Here is a 27,406-nt window from a genome sequence, read left to right on the forward strand (position 1 = left end):
AGTTGGGTTGGTTAGAAAATGAGAGGTATACCTCAAAAGTAGCTTTCACATCCAAGGGTGTATTGCTGCCTTCCAAACAGTCACTGTGGGACTGCAGACTGGTCTAATGATGCTGATACTCACTAAAGTAATTTTTAAACTTCTTTTTAAATTGCTTTTGGTGCCTAAGCTACTGAATATTTTCAATGCTGGCATATAACTAGGGAAACCATAACCAGAACATTTCAGAGAATGAAAAGGGTTGGGTACTATTAATCATTAAGCTGTGACATCAGATAAATACCAGGACATATGGTTACTCTACAAATCTTTAAAAACTAGATTGGATTTCTGTAGATACCAAAAGTCATTCACAGCCAAGTCAAAATGACTAAGAGGTATGGAAGTGAGAAGAACAATTTTGAACTGAAATGAAATCTAATTATGAAGCAAAGACATCAGCGTTATGGTTCCAATGGCAATTCCACAAGATAAGCCTCATTCTGGATTAAGAACAGAAAGTTCTTAATGCTCTCAGAGAAAGTATTCAAATGAGAATACTCATGTGTATATATAAGATCTGATACATTTATTTAAAAGAAAGCATTGAAATAATTGTAATGCTTCTACTGAGACCATGTTTAAAAATACATATAGAAAACTTTAACTGAATTTTAGAAATATAACTGCTCTGCTTAATTTTATTTTCTTTATGAGAAAGGAAAAACCTAATCACAAACATATTTCACAGAACATAGGGCTGGGAGAACATTAGAAGTTTTCTAACCCAACTCCTCCATCTGCTGCATCAACCACTTCTGAAACACCCTTCACAAAGACCTGTAAGCCTTCTGCTTAAACAAACTCAATACCTGGGAACTCATCTCCCCAAATAATTCATTCTGTTTTCAGAAAATGGTAGTATTAGAAAGTGCTTTCATATTTTGAGTAAACTCTATTGATTCCTTTTTATGGACTTTAGAATAGCAAAGAATGAAGTTAGTCACTTTTCTATGGAACATTCCTTCAACTATTTAAGAGAGTTATCACATTTTAGGTGATATTCTACTGGTCCTCATATATAATAATTTTAAGTCCCTGCCATCCTGATGGCTCTCCTCTGAATCTGGTTCTACTTACCAGTCTTCTCCTGTTCTCTTTGGGGGGTGAGGAGCATATTGGTTTTTTAAGAGATGGGGTCTTGCTCTGTTGCCCAGGCTAGAGTGCAGCAGTGTGATGACAACTCACTGCAGCCTTGAACTGCCAGGCTCAGGCAATCCTCCTGCCTCAGCCTCCTGAGTAGCTAGGACCACAGGCATGCACTATGATGCTAATGACTGGCTAATTAAATTTTTTTTTTTTTGTCAAGACAAGGTCTCATTTTGTTGCCCAGGCTGGTCTTGAACTCCTGGCCTCAAGTGGTCTTTCCACTTCACCCTCCAAGTGTTGAGATTAGAGGCAAGAGCTACCATGCCTGGCCTGTGTTTTGTTTTTACTAACTTAATTAGATTGTTCATAATGTTGAATCAATATTCTCAACTGCACTGTATAGGATCAACTATAGTGTTGGGAAAAAAACCCTGCTAAATATCATGGAATTTTGCAAAGCAGTACCCAACTTTCTTCCTTAAATGGGGCAGAGGGTAAGAGGAGACATGAGACTGAAAGATGGGGCTTTGATCACTTTGGCTACATTCTTCCCGAAAGGCCTTATGGTTCCTTTGGTGGTCCAGAAGTACTCCACTAACCCAAACCCTGTTCCTTTGGGCTTACTGAAAGCTGAGATGAAGCCCTTCTCAAAGTCATTCCCTGGTCCCTGATCTTGTTCCATCTCCTGGGCCACAGTGAATCCCAGGCTTGCTGTGGCCTGCAATGACCTGACTTCATCTAAATTTGTACCCGTGAGACCAGACTGGGCCCTCCATCAAATGTAATCTGTTCCTAAAGAAATACAGAGATTTCCCTCAGCTAACTTGATAGCCAGAAGTAAATGTGTGACCCTCTCTAGTGGCAAAAATAAGTAACTGCAAGATCTTTACCTCTGTACCCTGGATGAGTCATTCACTTTAAATTCCCCATATCCTCTCAAAATAGTGAAGAAGAACATTTCCCAAAGTACTGTGTCAACCTAATACGTAAGCAAATACAATTCAAACATAAAAGGTGATCGTTTTTAAGAAAATATGTAATGAAATGTATGTATAATGTTTTGAAAGGTATAAAAGCTGAGAATATATACTTTGTAAATATTACTTTCAGTCAAAATATTCTAGCCATGAAGGCAAGGGGCTAGACCATGTTGTCTCTAGGTTCCTCTGAGTGCTTTAATTTGGAGGAAAAAAGAGACCGTTAAATAATTATTCAAATGTAAAGGAAATTTTTTTTTTTGAGACAAGCCCAGTCTGGAGTGCAGTGGTGTGATAATGGTTCACTGCAGCTTTGACCTCCCGAGCTCACATGATCCTCCCACCTCAGCCTCCCAAGTAACTGAGACAACCGGTGTGTGCCACCATGGCCAGCTAATTTTTAAAATTTTTTGTAGAGACAGGTTCTTGCCATGTTGCCCAGGCTGGTCTCAAACTCCTGAGCTCAAATGATCCTCTCGCCTCAGCCTCCCAAAGTGTTGGGATTACAGGCGTGAGCCACTGCACCCAGCTGGAAATTGTTTAAATAAAAATGTTTTGGCCAGGCACGGTGGCTCACGCTTGTAATCTCAGCACTTTGGGAGGCTGAGGAGGGCAGATCACGAGGTCACAAGTTCGAGACCAGCCTGGCCAACACAGTGAAACCCCGTCTCTACTAAATATACAAAAATTAGCCGGGCATGGTGGCACACGCCCGTAGTCCCAGCTACTCAGGAGGCTGAGGCAGGAGAATCGCTTGAACCCGGGAGGCAGAGGTTGCAGTGAGCCAAGACCACACTATTGCACGCCAGCCTGGGTGACGGAGTGAGACTATCTCAAAAAAAAAAAAAAAAAAAAAAAAAAAAGTTGTTATATTTTATAGCATTAAAGGACATTTAGTGAAGTTTAGTCCTGCTATGGGAGATAATAACAGTGATTATAAAAACCAACATTTATTGAGTAATATTCTGTTCTAGGCCCTGTGCTAAGCATTTCACACGTACTCCCTCTTTGAATCCTCACAACAACCCTATGAAGAAGATACTATTTTTCTCCATTTTACCCTGGAGGACAATGAGGCTTAAGTGAAATTAAGTGACTTGCCTAAGATCACACGTCTAATAAATGGTCACCCTGAGATTCGAACCCAGGGCACATGACTTCAGATTTCATGTTTTTAACTTTTACAACAAACAGTACTTTTTAAAAGAGCCCTCATCCCCCGTACACACACTGTTAGAGTTATTTTTTGTTTTTCTTTTAAGGGAATACAGATTCTAATTCTTAAGGGGATACCAAAAATGAATAAATAGATAATCAACTTGTCTCTTTAAACTTGGTTGGGATTTATGGATATAAACAATTTAGAACTTTTGTTCCAAAGAAGGGGGAGACCAACTAGTAGCACATGTTCAACAGATGCACTATCAAACGCTCTGTAACGAGAGGTCTTCAGCAGTGGGAGAGCAATGGGACCATGTGCATTAGCAAAAGCATTTATTCCTCGTAGTTGTGCATCAAGTTGCTAATTTCCTCAAATTTGGTACTGTCCAAGCCCAAAGGACAAGAAATGTACAAACCATTAATGATGCTCCATAATAATGTGCAACAAATCGAAGTGTCTTGCATATTACTTTTCTCTTCTCAGACTCAAAATCCTGTAGAAATATGTTATTAAAAAAAGTCAAGATAACCAAATATCTATAGCAGGAAGATTCAAATTATTAAATGTAGAAACAGATTATTTCTTATTTTTTTAAACTCACCTTCAGGAATAGTATTCCATTACCTTGATATTTGTTTCATAGAGAGCTGAACAACAGCTGCAGCCTTCTTAGAGCTTCAGCTATCAGATCTTTCTTTGTTTAAATACTTAGCTCAACAGAATTTAGATATAAGCGCACATTTCATAGTGTGGAATACCCTAACGATTCTCTGACAAGCAAAGATAAGAAGGAACTAATTTTCTACTTTCTTCAATTTAAAAGTTGAGAAGTAAGTCCTATTCCCCAGTGACTGGGTTGAAGACTTTTTTTTTTTTTTTTTTTGAGACGGAGTCTCGCTGTGTCGCCCAGGCTGGAGTGCAGCAGCGCGATCTCGGCTCACTGCAAGCTCCGCCTCCCGGGTTCACGCCATTCTCCTGCCTCAGCCTCCGAGTAGCTGGGACTACAGGCGCCTGCCACCACGCCCAGCTAGTTTTTTGTATTTTTAGTAGAGACGGGGTTTCACCGTGTTAGCCAGGATGGTCTCGATCTCCTGACCTCGTGATCCACCCGCCTCGGCCTCCCAAAGTGCTGGGATTACAGGCTTGAGCCACTGCGCCCGGCCTAGACTTTTTTGTTTTTTTTTTAAGAGACAGTGTCTCACTGTGTAACCCAGGCTGGACGTACAGTGGTGTGACTACAGCTCGCTGTAACCTCAAATTCCTGGGCTCAAGTGATCCTCCCCCTTCAGCCTCCCAAAGTGCTGGGACTACTGGCATAAACCACTGTGCCCGGCAGGATTCGTTTTCTAAATCTGCCTTATCCCCATTCTAATCACTGCATTTATTTTCTTTACCTATGTTTTTCTGTCCCAACTATGTCTTCTTTTCCAAAATCTTTAAGATGTATGACTTACTAATCTATTCCTTTAATAATTATTTTTCTTATGTTGACATTATTTTCGTACCTCCCTCATAAAAAGCACAGCCATGTATGTACAACAAACTCAGCTAGAAGTGGAAGAGCTTACCTGAAAAATATCATATTTACTTCCAATTATGACCAGAGGTACTGGAAATGGGTCAATTAATTCACGATCCTGTTTAATAAACATATTTCATTGATTTATTATAATTCTTTAATGCTAGGTGCTTAGCAATTTCTATTTACTTCCAAAACCATTCCATTTTCAGTCTCTTCATAGATGTTTACTTAATTTGCTTGACATAGAATTTGTTCCAATATTTAACTTTCACTTCCTAAGCTATATTTCATAAGTGTAAAACTAGAAATGGCAATTCCCTAAATTACTATGATATTTATTATTTTCCTTTTTCTACCCTTTTATTTCCTTATATATTACCTTCCTGGTTTTTTTTTCTATTTTATGTTACCTGTTTGTTGGAATAGCATTTATCCATCATAGATTTGTTTTGTTTCATTATTTCCTATGTAAAACACTTTCTTCCTTTTTTTTTTTTTTTTGAGGAGGAGTCTCACTCTGTCGTCAGGCTGGAGTGCAGTGGTGCGATCTTGGCTCACTGCAACTTCCGCTTCCCAGGTTCAAGCGATTCTCATGCCTCAGCCTCCTGAGTAGCTGGGACTATAGGCACACACCACCACACCCGGCTAATTTTAGTATTTTTAGTAGAGATGGGGTTTCACCATGTTGGCCAGGATGGCCTTGATCTCTTGACGTCGTGATCTGCCCGCCTCAGCCTCCCAAAGTGCTGGGATTGTAAGCATGAGCCACAGCACCTGGCTACACTTTCTTATAAACTCTGGATAATATAAAATGCTGCTCTTAGTTTTCCAGATGCTGATATTTATGATTGTATTTGAGGAACCTGTGTTACTATCATAGCAACTTTATAATATAATTAGCTGTCAGATGATAAAAAGATCCTGAATAAGTGACAGAAACAAATGAATGTAAAATACAGAGTGATGGTGAAGGCTATTAAAACTCTACCTCTTGCTTAAAGTTGTAGCTTCATCTAGTCTTTCTCAGGTGACTTTTGTACAATCTGGCTTTTTATCTTCATTTTTACAGAGATTATAAAATCAATATCAAACCACTACTTTAAAACTCTATTTCTCTGATTGGTGTAATATGCCATAACAATCACAGAAGATGTCTAACAAGAAGATATAAGGAATCTTCTTTCTTGTTTTGCTCTTACTGAGGTTTTAATAAATTGCTGTAATTTTCCAGTAAGCAGGTTCATCTACATCAAATGAATTTCAAGTCATGCATAAAAATCTAAAGAAGTTGTTTGTGATGTTATCATTAACTATATACGGGACTAAGGAGTCCAGTAATAATCCCAAACAGCAACTCACAGGATGATCCTTCTGCATATTATTCCAGATCTTCTGTCTCATTTCAGAAGCTGCTTTAGGATTTGTCTTTCCCAGTTTCATTATCACTTTGTCTACATGGCTTTTTGTGGCTTGCAAGAGATTTTCCATGGTGGGCCAAAGATCATTAGGTTTTGAAAGATCCAGAACGAGAACAAGAGAAAACGTCCTAAAGAAATAAAAATATTTTTCAAAAAAGACTCAAAATAGTTACCATTTTGAAACCCTAATGTACTGAAATTTATCAAAGAATAACGAAAATATACCTTAAAGGGGGGAAAAAAAACCCCATAGCATTATTCTAAGACCCCCAAACACAAAACAAAACAAAAAACAAAAAACCAAAGTCATAGCCTTATTTATTCCAATACTTTCCTCTAGTGATATTTAAGTGCTACAATAGTGGAACTAAGTTTCTGTTCGAACTAAAAGTAGTTTAGTTCAAATAGAGAAGCTGCAAGCATTTGAGCCGACAATGCCATGTTTACATCCAGTTTTACTGTGTGCTCCAAAAAAGGGAAGCAAAAATAATAAAAGAAGCAAAAACAATAACACAATAATCAGGTAAAGGAGAAGAAAATAGATTTATGGGTGGACCTTGCTAGGGAACTACCTAGTTAATCTCCACAATAACCCTCTCCAGAAGATGTTATAATGTCCATTTCATAGATTAGAAGAAGTCTAAGGTGCAGATTTACATAATTAGTAAATTATAGAACTGGTATTTAGATCCAAAGTTACATGTTTTTCTGCAATAACATTCTGTCTCTCTGAAAGCACACTCCTGACCACCAGATACATCACCATATGCACTTGTATTCTGTTCATGCACATCAAACATAAACCTAAACTCAGCAACGAAAACAAACATTCCCGTTCAAAAATGGGCAAAGAGGCCAGGGATGGTGGCTCATGTCTGTAATTCTAGAGCTTTGGAAAGCTAAGGCAGGAGGATTGCTTGAGGCCAGGAGTTCAAGACCAGCCTGGGCAACATAGCGAGACCCCATCTCAACTACATTAAAAAAAAAAAAAAAAAAAAGACAAAAGACTCAAACAGACATTTCTCCAGAGAAGATATACAGATGGCCAATTAACACATGAAAAGATGTCCAACTTCCTATCCATTAGGCTAGCTACTATCAAAACATTTTTTTTTTTTTTTTGGTGGAGGAGTCTCTATCGTCCAGGCTGGAGTACATTGGTATAATTTCAGCTCACTGCAACCTCTGCCTCCTGGGTTCAAGCGATTCTCCTGCCTCTGCCTCTCGAGTAGCTGGGGTTACAGGCGTGCACTACCACGTCCGGTTAATTTTCATATTTTTAGTAGAGACGGGGTTTCACCATGTTGCCCAGGCTGGTCTCGAACTCCTGACCTCAGGTGATCCACTCACCTGAGCCTCCCAAAGTGTTGGGATTACAGGTGTGAACCACCGCTCCTGGCCTAAAACATTTTTTTAAATGAGAAAATAACAAGTATTAGCGAGGATACAGAGAAATTAGAACCCCTGTACATTGCTTATGGGAATGTAAAATGGTGCAGCCGCTGTGGAAAATAGTATAGTGATTCCTCAAAAAATTCAACATAGAATTACCAGATGATCCAGCAATTCCACTTCTGAGTCTATACACAAAAGAACTGAAGGAAGAGATTTAAACAGATAGTGTACACAGTGTTCATACCAGCATTACTCACAATAGTCAAAAGATGGAAACAACCCAAATGTTCCTGCATGGATTAATGGATAACTAACCTGTGGTTATTTGTTTACACAATGGAACATTATTTAGCCTTAGAAGTGAGGGAAATCCTAACACATACTACAACATGGATGAACCCTGAAGACATTATGCTATATGATACAAATAAATAACAAAAGGAGAAATAATGAATGATTTCATTTATATGAGGTACTGGAGTGGTCAAATTCATAGAGACAGGCAGTAGGGATGAGGGTTGCCAGGGCTGGGGAGGGAAAAATAAGGAGTTATTGTTTAATAGGTAAAGAGTTTCAGTTCGAGAAGATTAAAAAGTTCTGGAGATGGATGGTGATGAGAATATACTTAATGTTACTGAACTGCACAGTTAAAAATGACTAAAATTTTATGCTATGTATATTTTACCACAATAAAAACTAAACATATATAAATCTAGGAGTATTTTAAAAAATGGTTACAGTAAGTATGTAGAACCATAATCCTTGATGGTTTAGGATTATCTCCAATATAACCAATATATCCTTGATCAACACAGCAAACATTCTGCTAGAAGACATAGCACAAAATTATAATGTTATTTAATTATTTTGTTTAGTTCAAGTAAACAGGCTATTTTGTATAATTCAAGCAAAACAGTAACAATTCTGTTGGTCTAAATTCAGAAAGTGGTCTTTTATACATTAATTATCAAATTTTCTAAAAATTATTGCGTTATTACATGGTCTAGGCAATTATATTTATGTCATTTTAATAAGCTCATAAACAGTTTTGCTTAATTGTAAAAATAATATATACATTTTTAATTGTACTAATTTTATTTTTAGGGTTTTGGTATGGTTATGTTTCAACTATGATTTAACATTTTTTCATTGTGATGAAATGGATATAACGTAAAAATTATTATTTTTTTCAAGTGAAAAATTATTTTAAGTGAAAAAAACGAAATTACTCAAATTTTTCTAAGATTAAAATTTTTGTTTACAGTATATTTGGAAATACTTTTGTTACTTTTTACCTATTTCATAGCAAATGATAGCCCCAAATTTCTTTTTAATAAACTCTTAAAACAGAGATTCAGACTACAGGAAATGTTCTATTACCAATTGTCTGAAGTCTGTGGAAATGTTCAATGCATTTATAATTCTATAAGCGGTTATTTCAGAGATAAACAGTATCTAACAGTATTTGGCAATATTGTTTTCTCAAGTTGTGGGACTTCATCCAACACAAGGAAATTATGTGTCAAACGAATTCCAGTCAAAAACACTTTGAGATTAGCAACCACATGAAGAATGAAATGTTTTCCATGAATTATTTAACCACTCAGCAACCTACTTTAGACCCAAGCCTACGGCTCCCTTTCCCTCTGTTGATCATAACCCTGACCCTTCCTCTTTCCTAAAGCAGGTCCCAGCTGTCCTGGGGCTCCAGGGAAAGGGAGACCAAGACCTCACAAATGAGGTATTAACCCTCAGGATGATCTGGCTTCCTGCAGAACCTAGAATTTCCACAATCCCAGCAGGCCAAAACCTTTTGGGCTTTGAGAAGGGGAGAGAGGTAATATAACAAATCAGCTGAATAGGAGCCAACTTCCGACCCAGGTAAGAGCCAGCTACTGTATTTTCACCCTTTCAGCCTCTGGCCACTCTAACTGGAAGCTCCTCCTCCCCTTACTATCTCCCTCTCTCTCTCTCTCTCTCTCTCTCTTTTTTAAAGAGACAATGTCTCACTCTGTCACTCAGGCTGGAGTACAGTGGTATGATCATAGCTTACTGCAGCCTCAAACTCCCTGACTCATGCAATCCTCCTGCCTCAGCCGCCTGTGTAGCTGGGACTACAGAGGCATGCTATGATGCCTAGCTAATTTTATTTTTTAACTTTTTTGTAGAGACGGGGTCTCACTATGTTGCCCAGGCTGGTCTTGAACTCCAGACCTCAAGTGATCCTCTAGCTTTGGCCTCTCAAAGTGCTGAGATTACAGGCCTGAGTCACCGCACCTGGCCCCTCACCATCTCTTCTCAACCACACCACTAGGCACTATTCCCAGGCAGCTTCACTTATTTGTCTCCATTAAAGAGAGACAAATGAAAAACTATCTAACTGTAAAATTCCATGTTTCTGAAAAATAATATCATAGGGAAAAGTGTTTAAAAGTGGAAAAGCAAGATCTAAATATGTATATAAAATATCCCAAACCTGTACAAAGTCTATTTACAGATATTGAAAAGGCTGAAAGAAATACCTCAACATGTTAAAGTGGTTATTTTTTAATGTGATTCTGGTTCCTTTTACTTTCTTTGTGTCTTTCAGTATTTTTACAAGTTTTCTATATGAGCATATATTACTTTTGTAATAAGTGAAAGAAAGTAAATCATACTTCATTAAAAGGAAAAAAAAAAGACAAAATAAAGCCAACTGTATCCAGCCAGTTCTAGAAAAACAACAGTCCCATTAACAAGAAATAATTCCATCCTCCAAGGAGCTTAATGACCAACATGTAACAACTAATTGTCAAGCCCTTTGTATTTGATCCAGGCAGCAGCAATGGTTTATGTTAAACTCTAAGAACAAAATACTTCAGATTAAAAAAATATGTTTTTCTTAGCTAAGACCAGTTCCCAGGAACATTGTAAGAAATGTCACAATTTTCCACACATTTGGCCAACATGTGGGAGTCACTGTCAGGAAAACATCACTCAAGCGTTTTGAGGTTTCCCCTAAGTTCTATTTCTCTAAGGTCAGCAAACGGAGAGACTTTCTCTCTTCTCCGACATATAGTCTTCCTTTAAATGAAGCTTCAAGGATGTAAATTAGCATTAAAGTCAAAGGTAGCTTATAATACTCAGCTGAAGAAAAAAACTCAGAGCCGAATTAACTCATACTGAGATGGATAATGGAAAGAATTAAGCTTTTCAAATTTATTTTTACAAAATGAATTCATTGCCCAAGTGTAATTTGATGTATTTTTTTTTTTGTCTGCTTGTTTTCAGCTTGGAAAATACGTTACTAGGAGGAATGTCAGCTATTTCAGTTCAGCACAGGCCAAAATCTTGGTTCTTTTAAAACTTCTTTGAAAGCATTACAATTTAGGCATTTAGAAAGGAAGTGGGCATAAGCCGTCAGCAACATAAAACTGTGCCCCAAAATTCTGACTGAGAAAAGCCAACTCATATTTCTCCTAGGGACACTCCTGTGCGCTTACAGCTTTTCCTGGAGCTGGCTCACTTACCGTAAGGTGTCACTTGTGATGGGGACGCTGATTAAGTCCAATAAAGAGGTTCCTCCACCCAGTTCCCAAAAGTGGGCGATATCTTTTGGCTGAAAAACAAACATTTTTGATTTTTTGAATTTTAAGTACTTCTTACATGTCATTAGCACTTGCCAGTAATAATTATACATACAAAATATTGTAGTCTTTAATCAACCCTTTCTTGGCAGTCAAAATTTTTTCCTTTATTCCATCCCTCAAAATGCACCTATTTTTAAAGAAAAATGATGAAATATTCAGAATTGTCTATATGTGTACACAAATGCCTTAATTCTAGTAATACAATAAACAGTGTGTCAATCTTGTAAATAACATATGTGGCATACACTTACGCAGATTTTAGATAAAAATTAACCTGTTGAGCAAATTTGGTATTATTTTTTGGAAAACATTTATAATTCTAGACAGAAATAAACAGGTGAATAGGAAAACATTCCTGTTTAGGAAGACAGAAGCTCGCAGAATGAATTAGACACACGTAAGGCATAAAGAAAAGGGACGAACAAATGGCAGTCCTGGCTGCGGATCAAGATTACTTGAGCAAAAGTATAAGCAGATGATTTGTTCCTGATTCCTGTGGAGAATCTGACAGGCTACCACTGACAATAATACATGGTAGGTGGGGGAACAAGAGATCAAACAATAGCTTCTCTTTTTTATAGGACCCTCAAAATAATAGGAAACTGACAGGGCTAGGCAGCCAAGAAGTTCAGAAATAAGATCATCTAGGGTTGGGTGCAGTGGTTCACACCTGTAAACCCCAACACTTTGGGAGACCAAGGCTGGAGGATCACTTGAAGCCAGGAGTTCAAGGTCAGTCTGGCCAACACAGTGAGACTCCATCACTATAAACAATCTTTTTAAATTAGCTGAGTGTGGTGGTGCATGCTTGTAGTGAATTTGTGGGGGCAGTTTACTTGGGAGGTTAATGCGGGAGGATTCTTTGAGCCCAGGAGTTTGAGGCTGCCATGAGCTATGATCCTGCCACTGTACTCCAGCCTGGGTGACAGAGTGAGACCTTGTCTCAGAAAGAAAAAGAAAAGAAAAGAAATAGGACCATCTATTCCATAAGACGTTCCTAGATTGTTGGCTAATGGCATTTCTGCTTCTGTCCTGACACTGAAGACCCTTCAGGTCACTGAAATTGTGTGAGGAGCTGACAAAATACTTCTATTTAGGACTCTTAGGGAATTAAATCTGAGAAAGATATGATGCTTCCAGAATGAATATGGAAATATCCCACTTGACAGTACAAAGTTTAGGAAAAAAAAAATCACACAAGTTTTTATGTATCTACTCCCATGAACCTGGAAGAGACAGGATGTCAATAAAATAAGTTTTAGATGAATATATATTATTTTGGATTTTTGACAAAATTTCATTTTGCAATCTCTACAATTGTTTGGCTGTTCATATCTGAATCATTAATTTTTGTGGGGAAAATAATTATTCACTGGAAAATCTCCCTCAATTCACAATTTGATAAAGGGAAGTTTTTAGAGCTCTTCTCAATGGTTAAGCTTATGAGAGCTGTCTCCAAGTTTCCAATGAAAAGCATAATTACATTTCTAGGCTTATTACTCGTGTCAAAATTCAAGTGAGTCACAAAAATGAAGTTCTCCTGTACCTCCATATATTATGTTTTTTTCTTTAAATTTCAGTTTTAATAACCCACTTTCGTTGGTGAATCCTGGAAGCAACGATAGGAAGTTTTATCTCTTTATATACTGTCTACTAATGAGCAAACATTTGGACTAAGTCAGTGTATAAAAATGTGCCTTTGTTAGGGGAGTAGCGGGATGCTCCATTCTAGATTGTCCTTCTACACACTTAACTTTATTTAAGAAATGACCTCTTTTCAGGTGACAACTCCAAAAAGATTCTATTTAGGAATTCCCCACCCCTCCCCCCGCCAACATATACTATAAACCCTCCTTCTATCCTGAAGAGTTTATAATGTTCCTCTAAAGAGACATTAAAACAAGTGAAAATAGGATTATAATCAAGTAGGGCATACGATCTCAACTGGTACTATCAACTTCAAGATGCATTTTTAAATGCTAGTAATTTAGATTTTAAACAGTATATTTTCATAAATATTCCACAGGTCAAACCTATATTTTAGCAGATTTTTGAGAGACCGAAAGTAACTCACAACACTATTCTCATGAACTGCACAATAAAGTTAAAAAGGTATCTTATTATAGCATTTTAAGACATAATACATGAGAAGGCTAAAATCTTTTCACAGTTTGGGTTGGCTTCTATCTGCCACACTGCATTTCAAGTTTAATGGCAGACAGCTATGAAGTGTACAACTGGATATGTTTATTGATTACAGATAAGATGGAAAATGTAAAACAAAGTTAGCAGTATTACTTTCCCATCTATGGGCATAGCAATGTCACTTTAAAAGACACTTACTGTGTTGTGCCCTTTTGCTCTTCTTCCATATGTATATTCCAAAGCTAAGGTTGGTTTTGGTGGCTCATCTCTGTAAAATAAAGGCAGATAGTATCATCATTGTAGGTGGTATTAGTTTCTTATGCTACCATCTTACCTGATTCATTTTTCCTTCCTCTTAAAAACTTTATTAGTAGAGAAGTTACCTTGTATAATAGCATTGAGATAAATTATATATACAAAAGAAATAAACCTGCAAAACACCATCTTAGTGGATTTTAACGGCGCATGCATAATGTGGTAGCCCCTAAAGGCATTGCTGGGGCACGTAGAGAACGAGTTGAGGCTAGCAGTGTGGATGGCCATGCTGGGCACAAGATCTCCACATCCAGGCCATGCAGGAAGCACTGACACTGGGTTTTTTTGTTTGTTTGTTTGTTTGTTTTGAGACGGAGTCTCGCTTTGTCGCCCAGGCTGGAGTGCAGTGGCATGATCTCGGCTCACTGCAAGCTCTGCCTCCCAGGTGCACGTCATTCTCCTGCTTTTTTGTATTTTTAGTAGAGACGGGGTTTCACTATGTTAGCTAGGATGCCCTCGATCTCCTGACCTCATGATCCATCCGCTTGGCCTCCCAAAGTGACACTGGGTTTATATTCAGCCATGATGTGAGGAGCTAGGAATCTAATGACTGTCACATTACAACATCAATGCAAGACTTGGCCAGGCATGGTGGCTCATGCCTGTAACCCTAGCACTTTGGGAGGCTGAGGCAGGTAAACTGCTTTAGTCCACAAGTTCAAGACTAGCCTGGGCAACATGGCAAAACTCTGTCTCTACAAAAAACGGTAGTAAATGCCTGTAGTCCCAACTACTCAGGAGGCTGAAGTGAGAGAATCACTTGAGCCTGGGAGGTTGAGGCTGCAATAAGCCAAGATCATGCCACTGCACTCCAGCCTGGGTGACAGAGAGAGACCCTGTCTCAGGAAAACAAAAACAATGCAAGACTTTAATGCAGTTCTCTAGCAGTTCTTTATCTTAAATCACAGCTCAAATATAGGCATCATTTAGATAGTGATAGTTAATAAGTTATATCAACAAGTCCTTAAAATCAGTAATGATTAGGAAAATATTAAAACAATTTGTTGCCGGGCGCGGTGGCTCACGCCTGTAATCCCAGCACTTTGGGAGGCCGAGGCGGGCGGATCACGAGGTCAGGAGATCGAGACCACGGTGAAACCCCGTCTCTACTAAAAATACAAAAAATTAGCCGGGCGCGGTTGTGGGCGCCTGTAGTCCCAGCTACTCGGGAGGCTGAGGCAGGAGAATGGCGTGAACCCGGGAGGCGGAGCTTGCAGTGAGCCGAGATCGCGCCACTGCACTCCAGCCTGGGCGACAGAGCGAGACTCCGTCTCAAAACAAACAAACAAACAAACAAAAAAAAACAATTTGTTGAATTATTTATACTATAGCTTATATTGCTGGTAAGCAGTTTTATGGTGTATATATATATTTAACTTTTTATTATGGTAAAGAACACATAAAATAAAATTTATCTTACCTATTTTTAAGTGTACAATTCAGTAATATTGAGAACTTTTCCATCTCACAAAACTGAAACTCCATACCCATTAAACAACTTCTCGTTTTCCCTTCCCCCAGTTCTTGGTAACCACCATTCTTTTTGTTTCTATGAGTTTGATTATTCTAGATATATAAGTGGAATCATACTATATATATATACACACACACACATATGTATTTTTTTTTTTTTTTTTTTTTTTTGCAGTGGCACGATCTTGGCTCACTGCAACCTCCCCCTCCCAGGTTCAAGTGATTCCTGTGCCTCAGTCTCCCAAGAAGCTGGGATTAACAGGGGCCCACCACCATGCTTGCCTAATTTTTTTATTTTTAGTAGAGATGAGGTTTCACTATGTTGGTCAGGCTGATCTCGAACTCCTGACCTCAAGTGATCTGCCCGCCTTGGCCTCTCAGAATGCTGGGATTACAGGTGTGAGCCACCACACCCAGCCCAATATTTGTTTTTTCTGTTTCTGGCTTATTTCACTTAGCATAATGCCCTCAAGCTTCATCCAAGTTGTAGCATGTGACAGAATTTCCTTCCTTTTTAAGGCCAAATTATATTGGTACATATCTTTATTTTACTTTCTTATTTTATTTTATTGAGACAGGGTCTCACTCTGTCATGCAGGCTAGAATGCAGTGGCGTGATCACAGCTCACTGCAGCCTCAACCTCTCAGGCTCAAGTAATCCTCCCACCTCAGCTTCCTGAGTAGCTGAGACTACAGGTGTGCACCACCACGCCCAGCTAATTTTTGTATCTTTCGGTACAGACGAGTTCTCACTATGTTGGCCAGGCTGGTCTTGAACTCCTGAGTTCAAGAGATCCGCTTGCCTTGCCCTCCCAAAGTGCTAGGATTACAGGCATGAGCCACTGCGCCCGACCCCATATCTATCCTCAGATTGGAGAAGAAAGAGAAATGATTTTTAAATTTGTAACTTACATAATTATGTTTATTAAATATTTTGAATATCACCCCTGCATATATCTTTTGAATATATTATATAGAGAGTAATGTTTGGTTATATTTTCTGAAAGATAGAAATTTTATCAAGCAGGCCGGGCGCGGTGGCCCAAGCCTGTAATCCCAGCACTTTGGGAGGCCGAGGCGGGTGGATCACGAGGTCAGGAGATCGAGACTATCCTGGCTAACATGGTGAAACCCCGTCTCTACTAAAAATACAAAAAACTAGCCGGGCGTGGTGGCGGGCGCCTGTAGTCTCAGCTACTTGGGAGGCTGAGGCGGGAGAATGGCGTGAACCCGGGAGGCGGAGCTTGCAGTGAGCCGAGATCACGCCACTGCACTCCAGCCTGGGAGACACAGCGAGACTCCGTCTCAAAAAAAAAAAAAAAAAAAAAAAAGAAAGAAATTTTATCAAGCAAAATGCTACTTTTAAGACAAAATTTATAAGATCTGATATTTAACCTATAGTTTAGAAAATTAACCTTTTCCTAAGTAGACTATTGAGGAATTGAAATTAATACTTTTCAGGGCTGGGCGTGGTGGCTCACGCCTGTAATCCCAGTACTTTGGGAGGCCGAGGCAGGTGGATCACCTGAGGTTGTGAGTTCAAGACCAGCCTGACCAACATGGATAAACCCTGTCTCTACTAAAAATACAAAATTAGCTGGGTGTGGTGGCACATGCCTGTAATCCCAGCTACTCGAGAGGCTGAGGCAGGAAAATCGCTTGAACCCAGGAGGCAGACATCGCGGTGAGCCGAGATGGCACCACTGCACTCCAGCCTGGGCAACAAGAGCAAAACTCCGTCTCAAAAAAAAAAAAAAAGAAAGAAAGAAATTAATACTTTTCAACTCAATGTACTATTTTGTAGTATTTTATCCTAAGCTGGTGTTGTATTAGATGATCTGTTTATGACAGGAAACATCTAAATGTGGTCTAAAAAGACCCATGATTCCTGGAGATGGAAAGATAAAACAGGTGTTACTGTTGATAGTTCCTCTGAGAAACAATATTGTTGGTGAAAGGAATTACACCAAAGCGGGAATTTATTATTTGTATCCTTTAATAATATTTTTCAAATGAGTGATGTTTCTTTAATGTGACCTTAACACCAAATTCCATCTCTTTTGATGATTTTTGGAGAAGTTATAAGATATATGTATTCAAATGAAGGGAACAGAGAAATATCTTCCAAAAATGATTGAAGGCTTTCCTCATCAGCTTCCTGCAACATCTACCAATCATAATCCTAAATCTTTTTTTTTTTTTTTTTTTTTTTTTGAGACGGAGTCTCGCTCTGTCACCCAGGCTGGAGTGCAGTGGCCAGATCTCAGCTCACTGCAAGCTCCGCCTCCCGGGTTCACGCCATTCTCCTGCCTCAGCCTCCCAAGTAGCTGGGACTACAGGCGCCCGCCACCTCGCCCGGCTAGTTTTTTGTACTTTTTAGTAGAGACGGGGTTTCACCGTATTAACCAGGATGGTCTCGATCTCCTGACCTCGTGATCCGCCCGTCTCGGCCTCCCAAAGTGCTGGGATTACAGGCTTGAGCCACCGCGCCCGGCCCATAATCCTAAATCTTAATCTGACGGCCTGCTTCTACAGCATACGTTAGCAAATATATAAAAGAAATGATAAAATATCCAGTTTGAGGACCAACACTGTGCTTCAAAAATGTACCCCTGAGCAGCTAAAGCTTACAATGAATGTTCAAATAACTGTAGATTAGGTAGAATAAAAATAATTTAAATACCAGAGTAGCATAGCCAAAAAGAGGGTAAATACTATTATAGGCTGGGTCATTACAGTAGCATTTCTCCCTCAAATAGGGAAATCCAGTATTAGTCTCAAATAATTTTTGGCTTATTGTTAGTTTTATCTTTAAAGGCACTCTTAAAGGTTATACTAAGGATTTGCTAAGAATTAAATATTTTGTTTGGGTCTTAAAATCGTTCCCCTTCCTTATGTCTTTTAGATCTAACTTGCCCTGTACAACTAGAATAAGCATAACCGTAGTTTAGAGGTTAACATGACACTTACCTGTCAAGACACCTTAGAATAATAGTAGTCTTTCCCTGGAAATTAAAAAAGAAGGAATACTGTGTTAATGTCATTCATATGTAAAAATTGTATTATTGTTCATAATTGTGACCCAAAATAGATTTTTAATCAATTGAATGATAAATTACCCGGAAACTAAAAACTAGAAACTTTCAGAATTGTTCTGAAGTTTGATAAGTGGAAAAAGTTAACTGTCAACTTTCCATCACAGTGTAACTACACTGCTATTATTATAATTATAAAGTCCCACAGATGACAAACACTAGCAAATCATACCTCACTTAAGTGGTCAACTTGGCAACTGTCTTAAATTTTTTCTCTACTCATCAATGTTAATTACTGGTTAAGCTGATGTTTAGTGTCTTTCAAAATGTTTTAATTCCAATTGTTGAAGTGGAAATAAAGAAAAAGGTAACATACAAATAAAGGATACATTGTAAATATTTTCAAAGTAAGCAATTCAGATACTGCATTAGAGTAATTTGTTTTAAGTCCAGAGGATGTACTTATTACAAGTTCTGTTTATTTTTATTTTATTTTATTTTATTTTTGAGACAGAGTCTCACTCTGTTGCCGAGGCTGGAGTGCAGTGGCATGATCTTGGCTCACTGCAACCTCTGCCTCCTGGGCTCCAGTGATTCTCGTGCCTCACACTCTCGAGTAGCTGGGATTACAGGTGCACGCCACCATGCCTGGGTAATTTTTGTATTTTTAGTAGAGACAGGGTTTTGCCATGGTGGCCAGGCTGGTCTTGAACTCCTGGCCTCATCTGATCTGCCCACCTCAGCCTCCCAAAGTGCTGGGATTACAGGCGTGAGCGACCACGCCCGGTCCCAAGTTTCTTTTTAGGAGTAAGGAAATACAGGTTCTGGCCTAATTCCTACCACTAGTCATGCCACTTAACTTCACAGCTTAGCCAGGGACTAGCTCAGTGGTTTATATCATTTTTTAAAAACAGTAAAATCCCCTTTTTTTTTTTTTTTTTTTGTAAACAAAATACCCCTTGCAAGGAAACAGATAAAAGAGAAACAGCAGGGAGAGCTCCACCCAAGAAAATAATTTGGAAAACTCTGGATTGCCAAAAACACAGAACACTTATTATATGTGTTTTTGTTTTTACTAAAAATCCCATAGTTTTTGACAAAAAAGATAATTATTCCACATTATATCTGGAATATGATCAAATTGAATAAATTTTTTGTAATGAGATATATTAAAAAATAACTGGAATTGTACAATATAAAAATGCTATTATTGAAGGATGTTTATTGGCTAGTGTTACATCAAACTGAAAAACTAAAAACAACCTACATGTCCCCAATTAGGGGACTGGCTAAATTAATTATGGTAATCCATATAATAGAATAATATACAGCTATTAGGAATGACAATGTAGAAATATACTTACTGACATAGTAAGACATTCATAATAGATCAGCATGACTCTGTTTTCAATTAAAAAATACTTTTCCTGCTTCCTTGAAGTACACACACACACACACACACACACACACAGAGAAAGAAACACACAAATAAATGTAGAGGGACATCACTATGTTAATAATGATTATTTCTAGCTGATGGATTTGCAGGTAATTAATGTTTTTAAGAAAATCAGGATTTTCTGCCAGGCGTGGTGGCTCATGCCTGTAATCCCAACACTTTGGAAGGCCAAGATGGGTGGATCACGAGGTCAGGAGATCCTGGCTAACATGGTGAAACCCATCTCTACTTAAAATACAAAATAGTTAGCCGGGTGTGATGGTGGGCACCTGTAGTCCCAGCTACTCTGGAGGCTGAGGCAGGAGAATGGCGTGAACCCGGGAGGCGGAGCTTGCAGTGAGCTGAGATCACACCACTGCACTTGAGTCTGGGCAACAGAGCAAGACTCTATCTCAAAATCAAAAAAAAAAGAAGAAAATCAAGATTTTCTAATTTTCCTATACTTGTATCATATGTAGTATGCTGTAAAAGTTTTAAATTAATAAGGGCTACATTACCTAAAAAGTAATGTACTCTACAAGAAAGTAGAATAAGAATTGGAAGGAATTTTAAATAATATCTAGCCAATTTCCTCAAATTTTCATGGTACACTAGTACTGATTTAAATCACTCCTCCCTCTTTTTTTTTTTTTTTTTTTTTTTTTGAGACAGAGTCTCCCTCTGTTGCTTAGGCTGGAGTGCAGTGGCGCCATATTGGCTTACTGCAACCTCCCCCTCTGGGTTCAAGTGATACTCATGCCTTAGCCTCCGGAGTAGTTGGGATTACCAGTATGCACCACCATGTGCAGCTAATTTTTTGTATTTTTAGCAGAGACGGGGTTTCACTATGTTGACCAGGCTGGTCTTGAACACCTTGGCCTCCCAAGGTGCTGGGATTATAGGCTTGAGCCACCATGCCTGGCCTTAAATCACCTTTATTATAATTTCATATAAATGTATAGTACTATATGGTAACAATTCCAAATTAACATAAACTAATCTGGGAACTGAAATCAAGTTTAAGATTATCATCAAAATTACAACCCAAGATTTAAAAATTCATTAGTACACTGTAGTCCCCTGAGAATGTCGCCATAATCTTGTAGGTTTCCTAATTCAAGAAACATTGACCTAGTACAAGTTTGCTTAGAGACCATCAAAATGAATCCCATCTTCCCTCCCATTGCCTCAATCACCCCAGATGTCCAGCCCTCTCCACTGACCCATTATCCCTGGAACTCTGAATTTCCTAACTCTCTACACATCCCTTAATCTTGCCCAATAATCCCCTTCTGTCCTCCCTTCCTCTAAAATCCTTCCACTCTATGATTTCAACTCCATGACTGGCAAACTCCCTGATATCTCAGCCTTTTCAGAATATTCTCTCCACCTGTTGGCCTTAACTAAAATATGACTTACCTTGGACCCCTTCCTCTGCAGCCTTGTTAAACGAGGCTATTTATTCTCACTACCTTACATACTTTAGGGTCCTCCTTGTTCCCCAGTGCCACCTACAAACAACTACTCTACCTCCTTCCTCTTGCAAAAACCTCAGAGGCTCCTATCAGTTTACCACCAGGGTTGCTGTCATCTCTTCTGGCTCACAATCTCCCTTGCCTTCTCAGCTACTGTCATGAATCTTCTTCACACCCACATGGGTCTTGGCAATCCACCTGACATCCGGACCTCTCAGTGCATTTGCCTCCCAATGGAGGCCTTTTCCCTCACTCTATTTCTGCCACAGTCACTTCCAAGGTTACATCTTGAAGCTTTCCAGTTTCACTGGAAACTGCACTGCTTCCAAAATCACATATACAAACACCACATTCTCTAACCACTACTTCAGGAATCCCCACAGTAATAATTCCTTGGCCTTAGTGAAAGCTTTCAAATGTCCATTGATACCCCTCTTCCCCCAACCAACAGTCGCTCCTACTCCATCAGCCTCTTCCTACCTTCACTTTTCTCCTTTTCCATCTCAGAGCCCATAGTCTACCATCACAACCATCTCTGGTAAATATCAGCCATCCCCTGAGCTCCCTCACTTTGCATTGTACCCAGCCAGCAAAGACAGCCCCAGGTAATCACCTTCCTCCTCCATGCCTGCACCCATGCAAGTGAGTGATGGTGGAGAAAATCCATGTACGCTGGGCAGACTACTATCAAACTAACACCCATCATGAAAATGGCAGTCAACAATGACTGGCAATGCTGTTACATTCCTCTAGTATGATCTCTCTCCCATTTGTTGGAATATCTGTTTCATACATTTTTCTTGACCATCTTAGAATACTCCACACTCTTCACCTGAATTACTTCTCTTTCCTTACTTCTCACCCTTCAAGCTTTAGCCACCACTCTCTTCAGGAGAATTTCCTAGTCTCCCAACTTTCTGGGGTGAGTAAAGTGCCCTCTCTGTTTTCCACCGTAGCATTTGTCTCATGGTATTGTCATTGTTGGTGTACAAGTCCTGATACACAAGTTCCTTCCCAGTAGAGAATGCCTTTCATTCCTGTTTCCACAGTGTCTAGCAGGATGCTTAGATATAAAAGATGTTCGTTCAATGTCAACCGAATGGATGAACAGCTGGTTGGAAGGAGTAAAGATAAGGCAGCAGGACAGCTGGCTTCTTTGGTAAAGGGTGATTACTATTAATTGAACAACAGAAGCATTAATTGCTTCTCTTTATCTTCCAAAATAACGTTCTCCATGAAGCAGAATCAGATACTTTTTTCTTTCTTTTTTGAAACAAGGTCTCCCTCTGTTGCTCAGGCTAGAGTGCAGTGGCACAATCACAGTGGCTCACTGCAGCCTTGACCTCCTGGGCTCAAGTGATCCTCTTGCCTCAGCCTTCTGAGTAGCTGGGACTACATACAGGTGAGCGCCACCACACCTGGCTAATTTTTTTATTTTTATTTTTGTAGACACTGGGTTTTGTCATGTTGCCCAGGTTGGTCTCGAACTCCTGGGCTCAAGCAATCCATCTGCCTCAGCCTCCCAAAAGTTCTGGGATTACAACCATTAGCTACCACACTCAGCAGAATCACAAACTTTTTAAAGAACAATATCCTCAAAAGTTTTAGGTATCTTAAGGGAGTTCCCAAATCATCAGACACAAAATTACTTTTGTTACTAAAAATGAAAAACAGCTTGTATATGCCTCATATTGCCATCAAGAAAAAGGGGTGGTTTCACAAGTAACAAAAAAACAAACAAAACAAGACAAAAACAGGGTATCATGACTACAAAGGAGTTAAGGATAACTGTTACAGAGAGCGCTAAGAGGATACTAGTAGTGGTATTTTGTATGTGAACATTTGTATGCTGGAGTCAGTAACCAGTACCATTAGTAGAAGCCATTCTATCTAATATTCTGTGTACAGAATGTTTTCTGTAATAGAAATTTATTTGTACCATAAGACTAGTTCTAGTTATTTACTCATTTATTTAAATCCATGTATGTATCTACATGGCAGAGTAAGATAAAATGTAGGAAACTGTTAATACTACGCCTAATATGAAAATCACACACATCATAATAGTAAACTCATGGAATAACACGTAGCTGGGCACGGTGGCTCACACCTGTAATCCTAGCACTCTGGGAGGCTGAGATGGGCGGATTGCTTGAGTCCAGGAGTTCGAGATCAGCCTGGGCAACGTAGTGAAACCCCATCTCTATTAAAAATATGAAAAATTAGCTGGGCATGGTGGCGCATGCCTGTAATCCCAGTTGTTTGAGGGAAAATCACCTGAGCCAGGGAAGTCAAAGCTGCAGTGCACCGAGATCGCGCCACTGCACTCCAGCCTGGGCAACCAGAGCAAGACCCTGTCTCAAAAAAAAGAAATAATATGTGTTATGTACTATATACTTATATAGTTGGATTAAAATTTTAAAATAGAAATGCTCTATGATAATTTTATTTTAAAGAATTAAGTTGGAATTTTAAAAAGTGGGCCAATATGAAAACTCTGGAAAATAAAGAAATTAAAAACAAAATAAAAACATTAAGTGATTAAAATTTTACTATCTATATTTCTAACTTTTATTAGAATTTTTTATTTACATATTTGTATAATTGGGATCATATCATGTATGACATTTATGTCCTGCTTTTTCAATTCAGATTATATTCTTATATCACTAAAACCTTTTTCATGGTTGTGTAAGTATTTCTCCCAATAAATGTGATCTTAACGTCGTATATAAAACCCCCCAATGGAGGGTGTCCAGTTGTGCAGGGAGGGCCTTCTGGGACTCATCTGGAGACAAGATAGGTGCTCAGGCTGCCTGGGAACTGATGTTACCCAGTGAACATGTAACCTTGCTGATACAGAGTTTAGTTTCCGAAAGTTTCGTATTTGTCAATGCGCTTAAGTGGAAGCATGTAGCACGGAAAATGAACAGGAATTTGAAACCCACACAGAAATGAGCTAGGGCACTACATGAATTTCAGCATCTTGCATCTGGCAAGTCTTGACCTTTTTGTGTCACCAGCCATTTTGCCTTCCTGGCAGGAACTTTGTGGGCCAGGCAAAGTTGCATGAAGATATGATGCATACGTTCCTGCTCTGTGTGGCCACTTCCAAGCCCTTCTGTACGCTTGGCGAAGGAAAACAGAGACTTATAGCAAGTGGGGAGGGTCTCTTCCTACCAATCAGAGGCCCAATGGAAATGCTGCCATATTTTCCCCACATTTTTCAAAATAATTAATAACCCTGTAACAAATATCACTGACATAGTTCAATTATTCCTTTAATGAGATTTCTAAAAGTAACAATCTAAAATATAAAATTATTAAGATACTGACTTACTGATTTAGGGACTGACTTAGATATTTAAATGAATCCAAGCTTTTATACTCAATTATGGTAGAAGATCTGAATATTTTCAAATCATGAAATAAAAAATAGTTTAAATATATTTTTCTAAAATTTTGTTAACTACTATAGTTTTTCCTAGATTAATAACAAGCACTTTCTAATTCATGCTAAACCAGATTGGTCATCTGGTTGAAGTATCTACATTTTAATCAAAGTATTAAAAGATGTTTTACCAATGGTTGTTAAATCATCACAATAATTGAAAAAAAGAAAGCATTACCCCATTTTTACTGCCAATGAAGAAAACAGATTTTTCTCCAATTTCAGCTCCATCACCTTCACTTCCATTGATTCCTCTTTTTTCCACTTCAGCTTTTGCAATTTCCCAGAGAGTTTCACTACATGAGAGGCAGAAAAAACAAAACTGAGGGAAAAAGAATTCTTTCAAATATTTATTTCAAGCTCAGAGAAATTTTATTTCAGTATAATTTATGAAATAAATGAACATTATTTTCTGAGGAACAATAATCTGGTAAAACATCTGAGGATTAGTCATGCTATGATTTTGTTTTTCTTTTGTTGCTTTGAACTAGTTCTTTGAAAAATGCTGAAACTGATAAGCAGAGCCTTTATCGCCAGGATTTGAGGCTGTCTTATTTGGGGCTTCCCCTAAGGTTCATAGCTGTGTATGTTAGCTTCTCAGACACACATGGAAGTACAATGACTTTTGGGAACATACAACTTGAAAACCACAAACATTTAAGTCACCTAGGAAGATGGGAAAAGTACAAAACCAGTGTATCAAATAATCTTTTCTCCCTGAAACATTTCTTTTTTGTTTTTTAAATTATGTTTTGGGGTAAAAAATCTTTTTTTTTTTTTTTAATATAAAAGTATATGGGAGGCTGAGGCAGGAGGATCACTTGAGATCAGCCCAGGCAATATAGGGAGACCTCATCTCTACAAATAATAATAATAATAATAATAAGCGTGGGGGACAGAGAGCATTAGGAAAAATACCTAATGTAAATGATGAATTAATGGGTGCAGCAAACCAACATGGCACACGTATATATGTGTAACAAACCTGCATGTTGTGCACATGCACCCTAGAACTTAAAGTATAAAAAAAGAAAAGAAAAGAAAACAAACAAAAAAAATTGACTGCGGCTGGGAGCGGTGGTTCACAACTGTAATCCCAGCACTTTAGGAGGCCAAGGTGGGTGGATCACTTGAGGTCAGGAGTTCAAGACCAGCCTGGCCAACATGGTAAAACCCCATCTCTACTAAAAAAAAAAAAAAAAATTAGCCAAGTATGGTGGCGGGTGCCTGTAATTCCAGCTACTCAGGAGGCTGAGGCATGAGAATCACTTGAACCCGGGAGGTGGATGTTGTAGTGAGCCAAGATCGTGCCACTGCACTCCAGTCTGGGCAACAGAGCAAGACTCTGTCTCAAAAAAAAAAAAAAAAAAAGAAATTAGCTGGGTGTGGCGACATGCACTCGTGGTCCCAGCTAATAGGGACGCTGAGGCAGGAGGACTGCCTGAGACCCGGAGGTCGAGGCTGCAGCGAGCATGATCACATCACTGCACTCCAGCCTGGGTGACCCAGCAAGACCGTGTCTCAAAAAAAAAAAAAAAAAAACTCTAAAGGAAAAAAAAACCCTAAAACCACAAACATTTTGAAAACCATCCTTTCATTCATTTCTTTACACAGATATATAACTTTACACAATAAAATCATATATATATTAAAGCCTAAGTGAAAATGGAATATTAAAACTAAAAACTAACCATGGGCAAGACCTGATGGGTCCTAGCCTGATTCTGCTACTTCCTATGTATGTGAACTTGGGAAAATTACCTAACCTCTTTAAGTCCTTCATTCCTTTATTAATTAAAGAAATATTTATTGAGAACCTAATATATGCAATCCTCTGTACTATTCCCCAAGCTCAATTGTTTCTCTATCGCTAAAATGCCAATAAATAAGAATACCACTTTTATAAGATTGTCATAATTGTTAAAATATGTATTTGTTTAGGGCATGGCCTATACAATTACAAAAATTATTGAGGGCTTGTAATTATTACTATTCAAGAACCAGGAATAAAGAAAAAGGGTCAAAACAGGAGACCTTAAATGTTTGCACTAAAATTCATGCATTTATTTCACAGGTGAGCCTTCAGAATTCAGTTTGGGCCTGTTTGCTCTTCATTTACACAACATTCTTTCAAAACGTGAGGATCTGCTTTCCAAATACCCAGCAGACAGGAGAGACGGAGGTGCTGCAGTCAGCCATGTCACCTGCGGAAATCCTAAGTATAACCATAGCTTTATAACTGTAACCAATTATCCCGTGATGGAAAGCTGACAATTTTCCACACTATCCCAAGGAGAGAAAAAGATTTATCCTGCTCTGTGATGCACTCCCTGACCCCTCTCCCCGACGTGCTTATAAATTGCTGAGAGGTGGTTTAGGAATATCTTGAGAACGGGTAATTAAAATGAATAGCATAGAATTGAAGAGCTAGAATATAATTTACAAACCCTCTCCCGTTTCCCCCCTTCAATGTGATGTTATACTTTCCACAATGCCTTCCAAGTTTCCCCTTGCTTATTACTGCGAATCCCCGCAACGGAGGGGAGGCCCTTGCGGTCTAGCTCATCGCCGAATGTCCTGCTCCGGAAGTAGTCTCCGGCCTGCAAGAAACTTTTATTCAATCATTGAATGGGTGGAGTTGCTGATGTTTCCAAATCTCTTACTTTTCTACCTAGGGAACTTTCTTTCCTGTTTGCGGCAGAATCTTTATGCTCAAGGCTGGTTCCTAGGTCCCCGACCACGCAGACCCGGGTGGCAAGCAGGCCACCCCCTCAGTCTTCCAACAGCTGGTCCCGCCTGGGCTTCCTCTCGCCAGGAATACTCTCAGCAGCCTTTCCCTCGCA

At 38.8% G+C, this 27,406-nt stretch overlaps 1 protein-coding gene and 1 long non-coding RNA gene across 8 annotated transcripts in view; one reads left to right on the top strand and one right to left on the bottom strand.

Moving 5' to 3' along the window:
* DYNC2LI1 (dynein cytoplasmic 2 light intermediate chain 1) overlaps positions 1–27,406 on the bottom strand; it is a 39,987-nt gene that overhangs the window by 12,434 nt on the left and 147 nt on the right. For 2 of the 6 annotated variants that reach the window (XM_050752958.1, XM_050752957.1), the window contains exons 1-9: positions 27,047–27,215; positions 24,742–24,859; positions 19,564–19,633; positions 18,135–18,169; positions 13,575–13,644; positions 11,112–11,200; positions 6,149–6,335; positions 4,836–4,904; positions 3,683–3,760 (exon numbers count right to left, since the gene is read on the bottom strand). In XM_050752958.1, coding sequence (XP_050608915.1) covers positions 3,683–3,760; positions 4,836–4,904; positions 6,149–6,335; positions 11,112–11,200; positions 13,575–13,644; positions 18,135–18,169; positions 19,564–19,633; positions 24,742–24,859; position 27,047 — 717 coding nt within the window. In that variant the 5' untranslated portion in view covers positions 27,048–27,215. The other 4 variants (XM_050752960.1, XM_050752959.1, XM_050752954.1 and 1 more) reach the window with 3 other exon arrangements.
* Positions 7,981–27,326, top strand: LOC126933364 (uncharacterized). Of its 2 annotated transcripts, XR_007718580.1 has the most exons (4): positions 7,981–8,074; positions 9,287–9,483; positions 26,638–26,782; positions 27,239–27,326. It is a non-coding gene; the product is annotated as an uncharacterized LOC126933364 (long non-coding RNA). The 2 variants fall into 2 exon arrangements; XR_007718579.1 differs by lacking the exon at positions 7,981–8,074 and having other exon boundaries at positions 9,176–9,483.

Source organism: Macaca thibetana, chromosome 13 (genome assembly GCF_024542745.1).
Source record: "Macaca thibetana thibetana isolate TM-01 chromosome 13, ASM2454274v1, whole genome shotgun sequence".
In the NCBI taxonomy this organism is placed as follows: Eukaryota; Metazoa; Chordata; class Mammalia; order Primates; family Cercopithecidae; genus Macaca; species Macaca thibetana.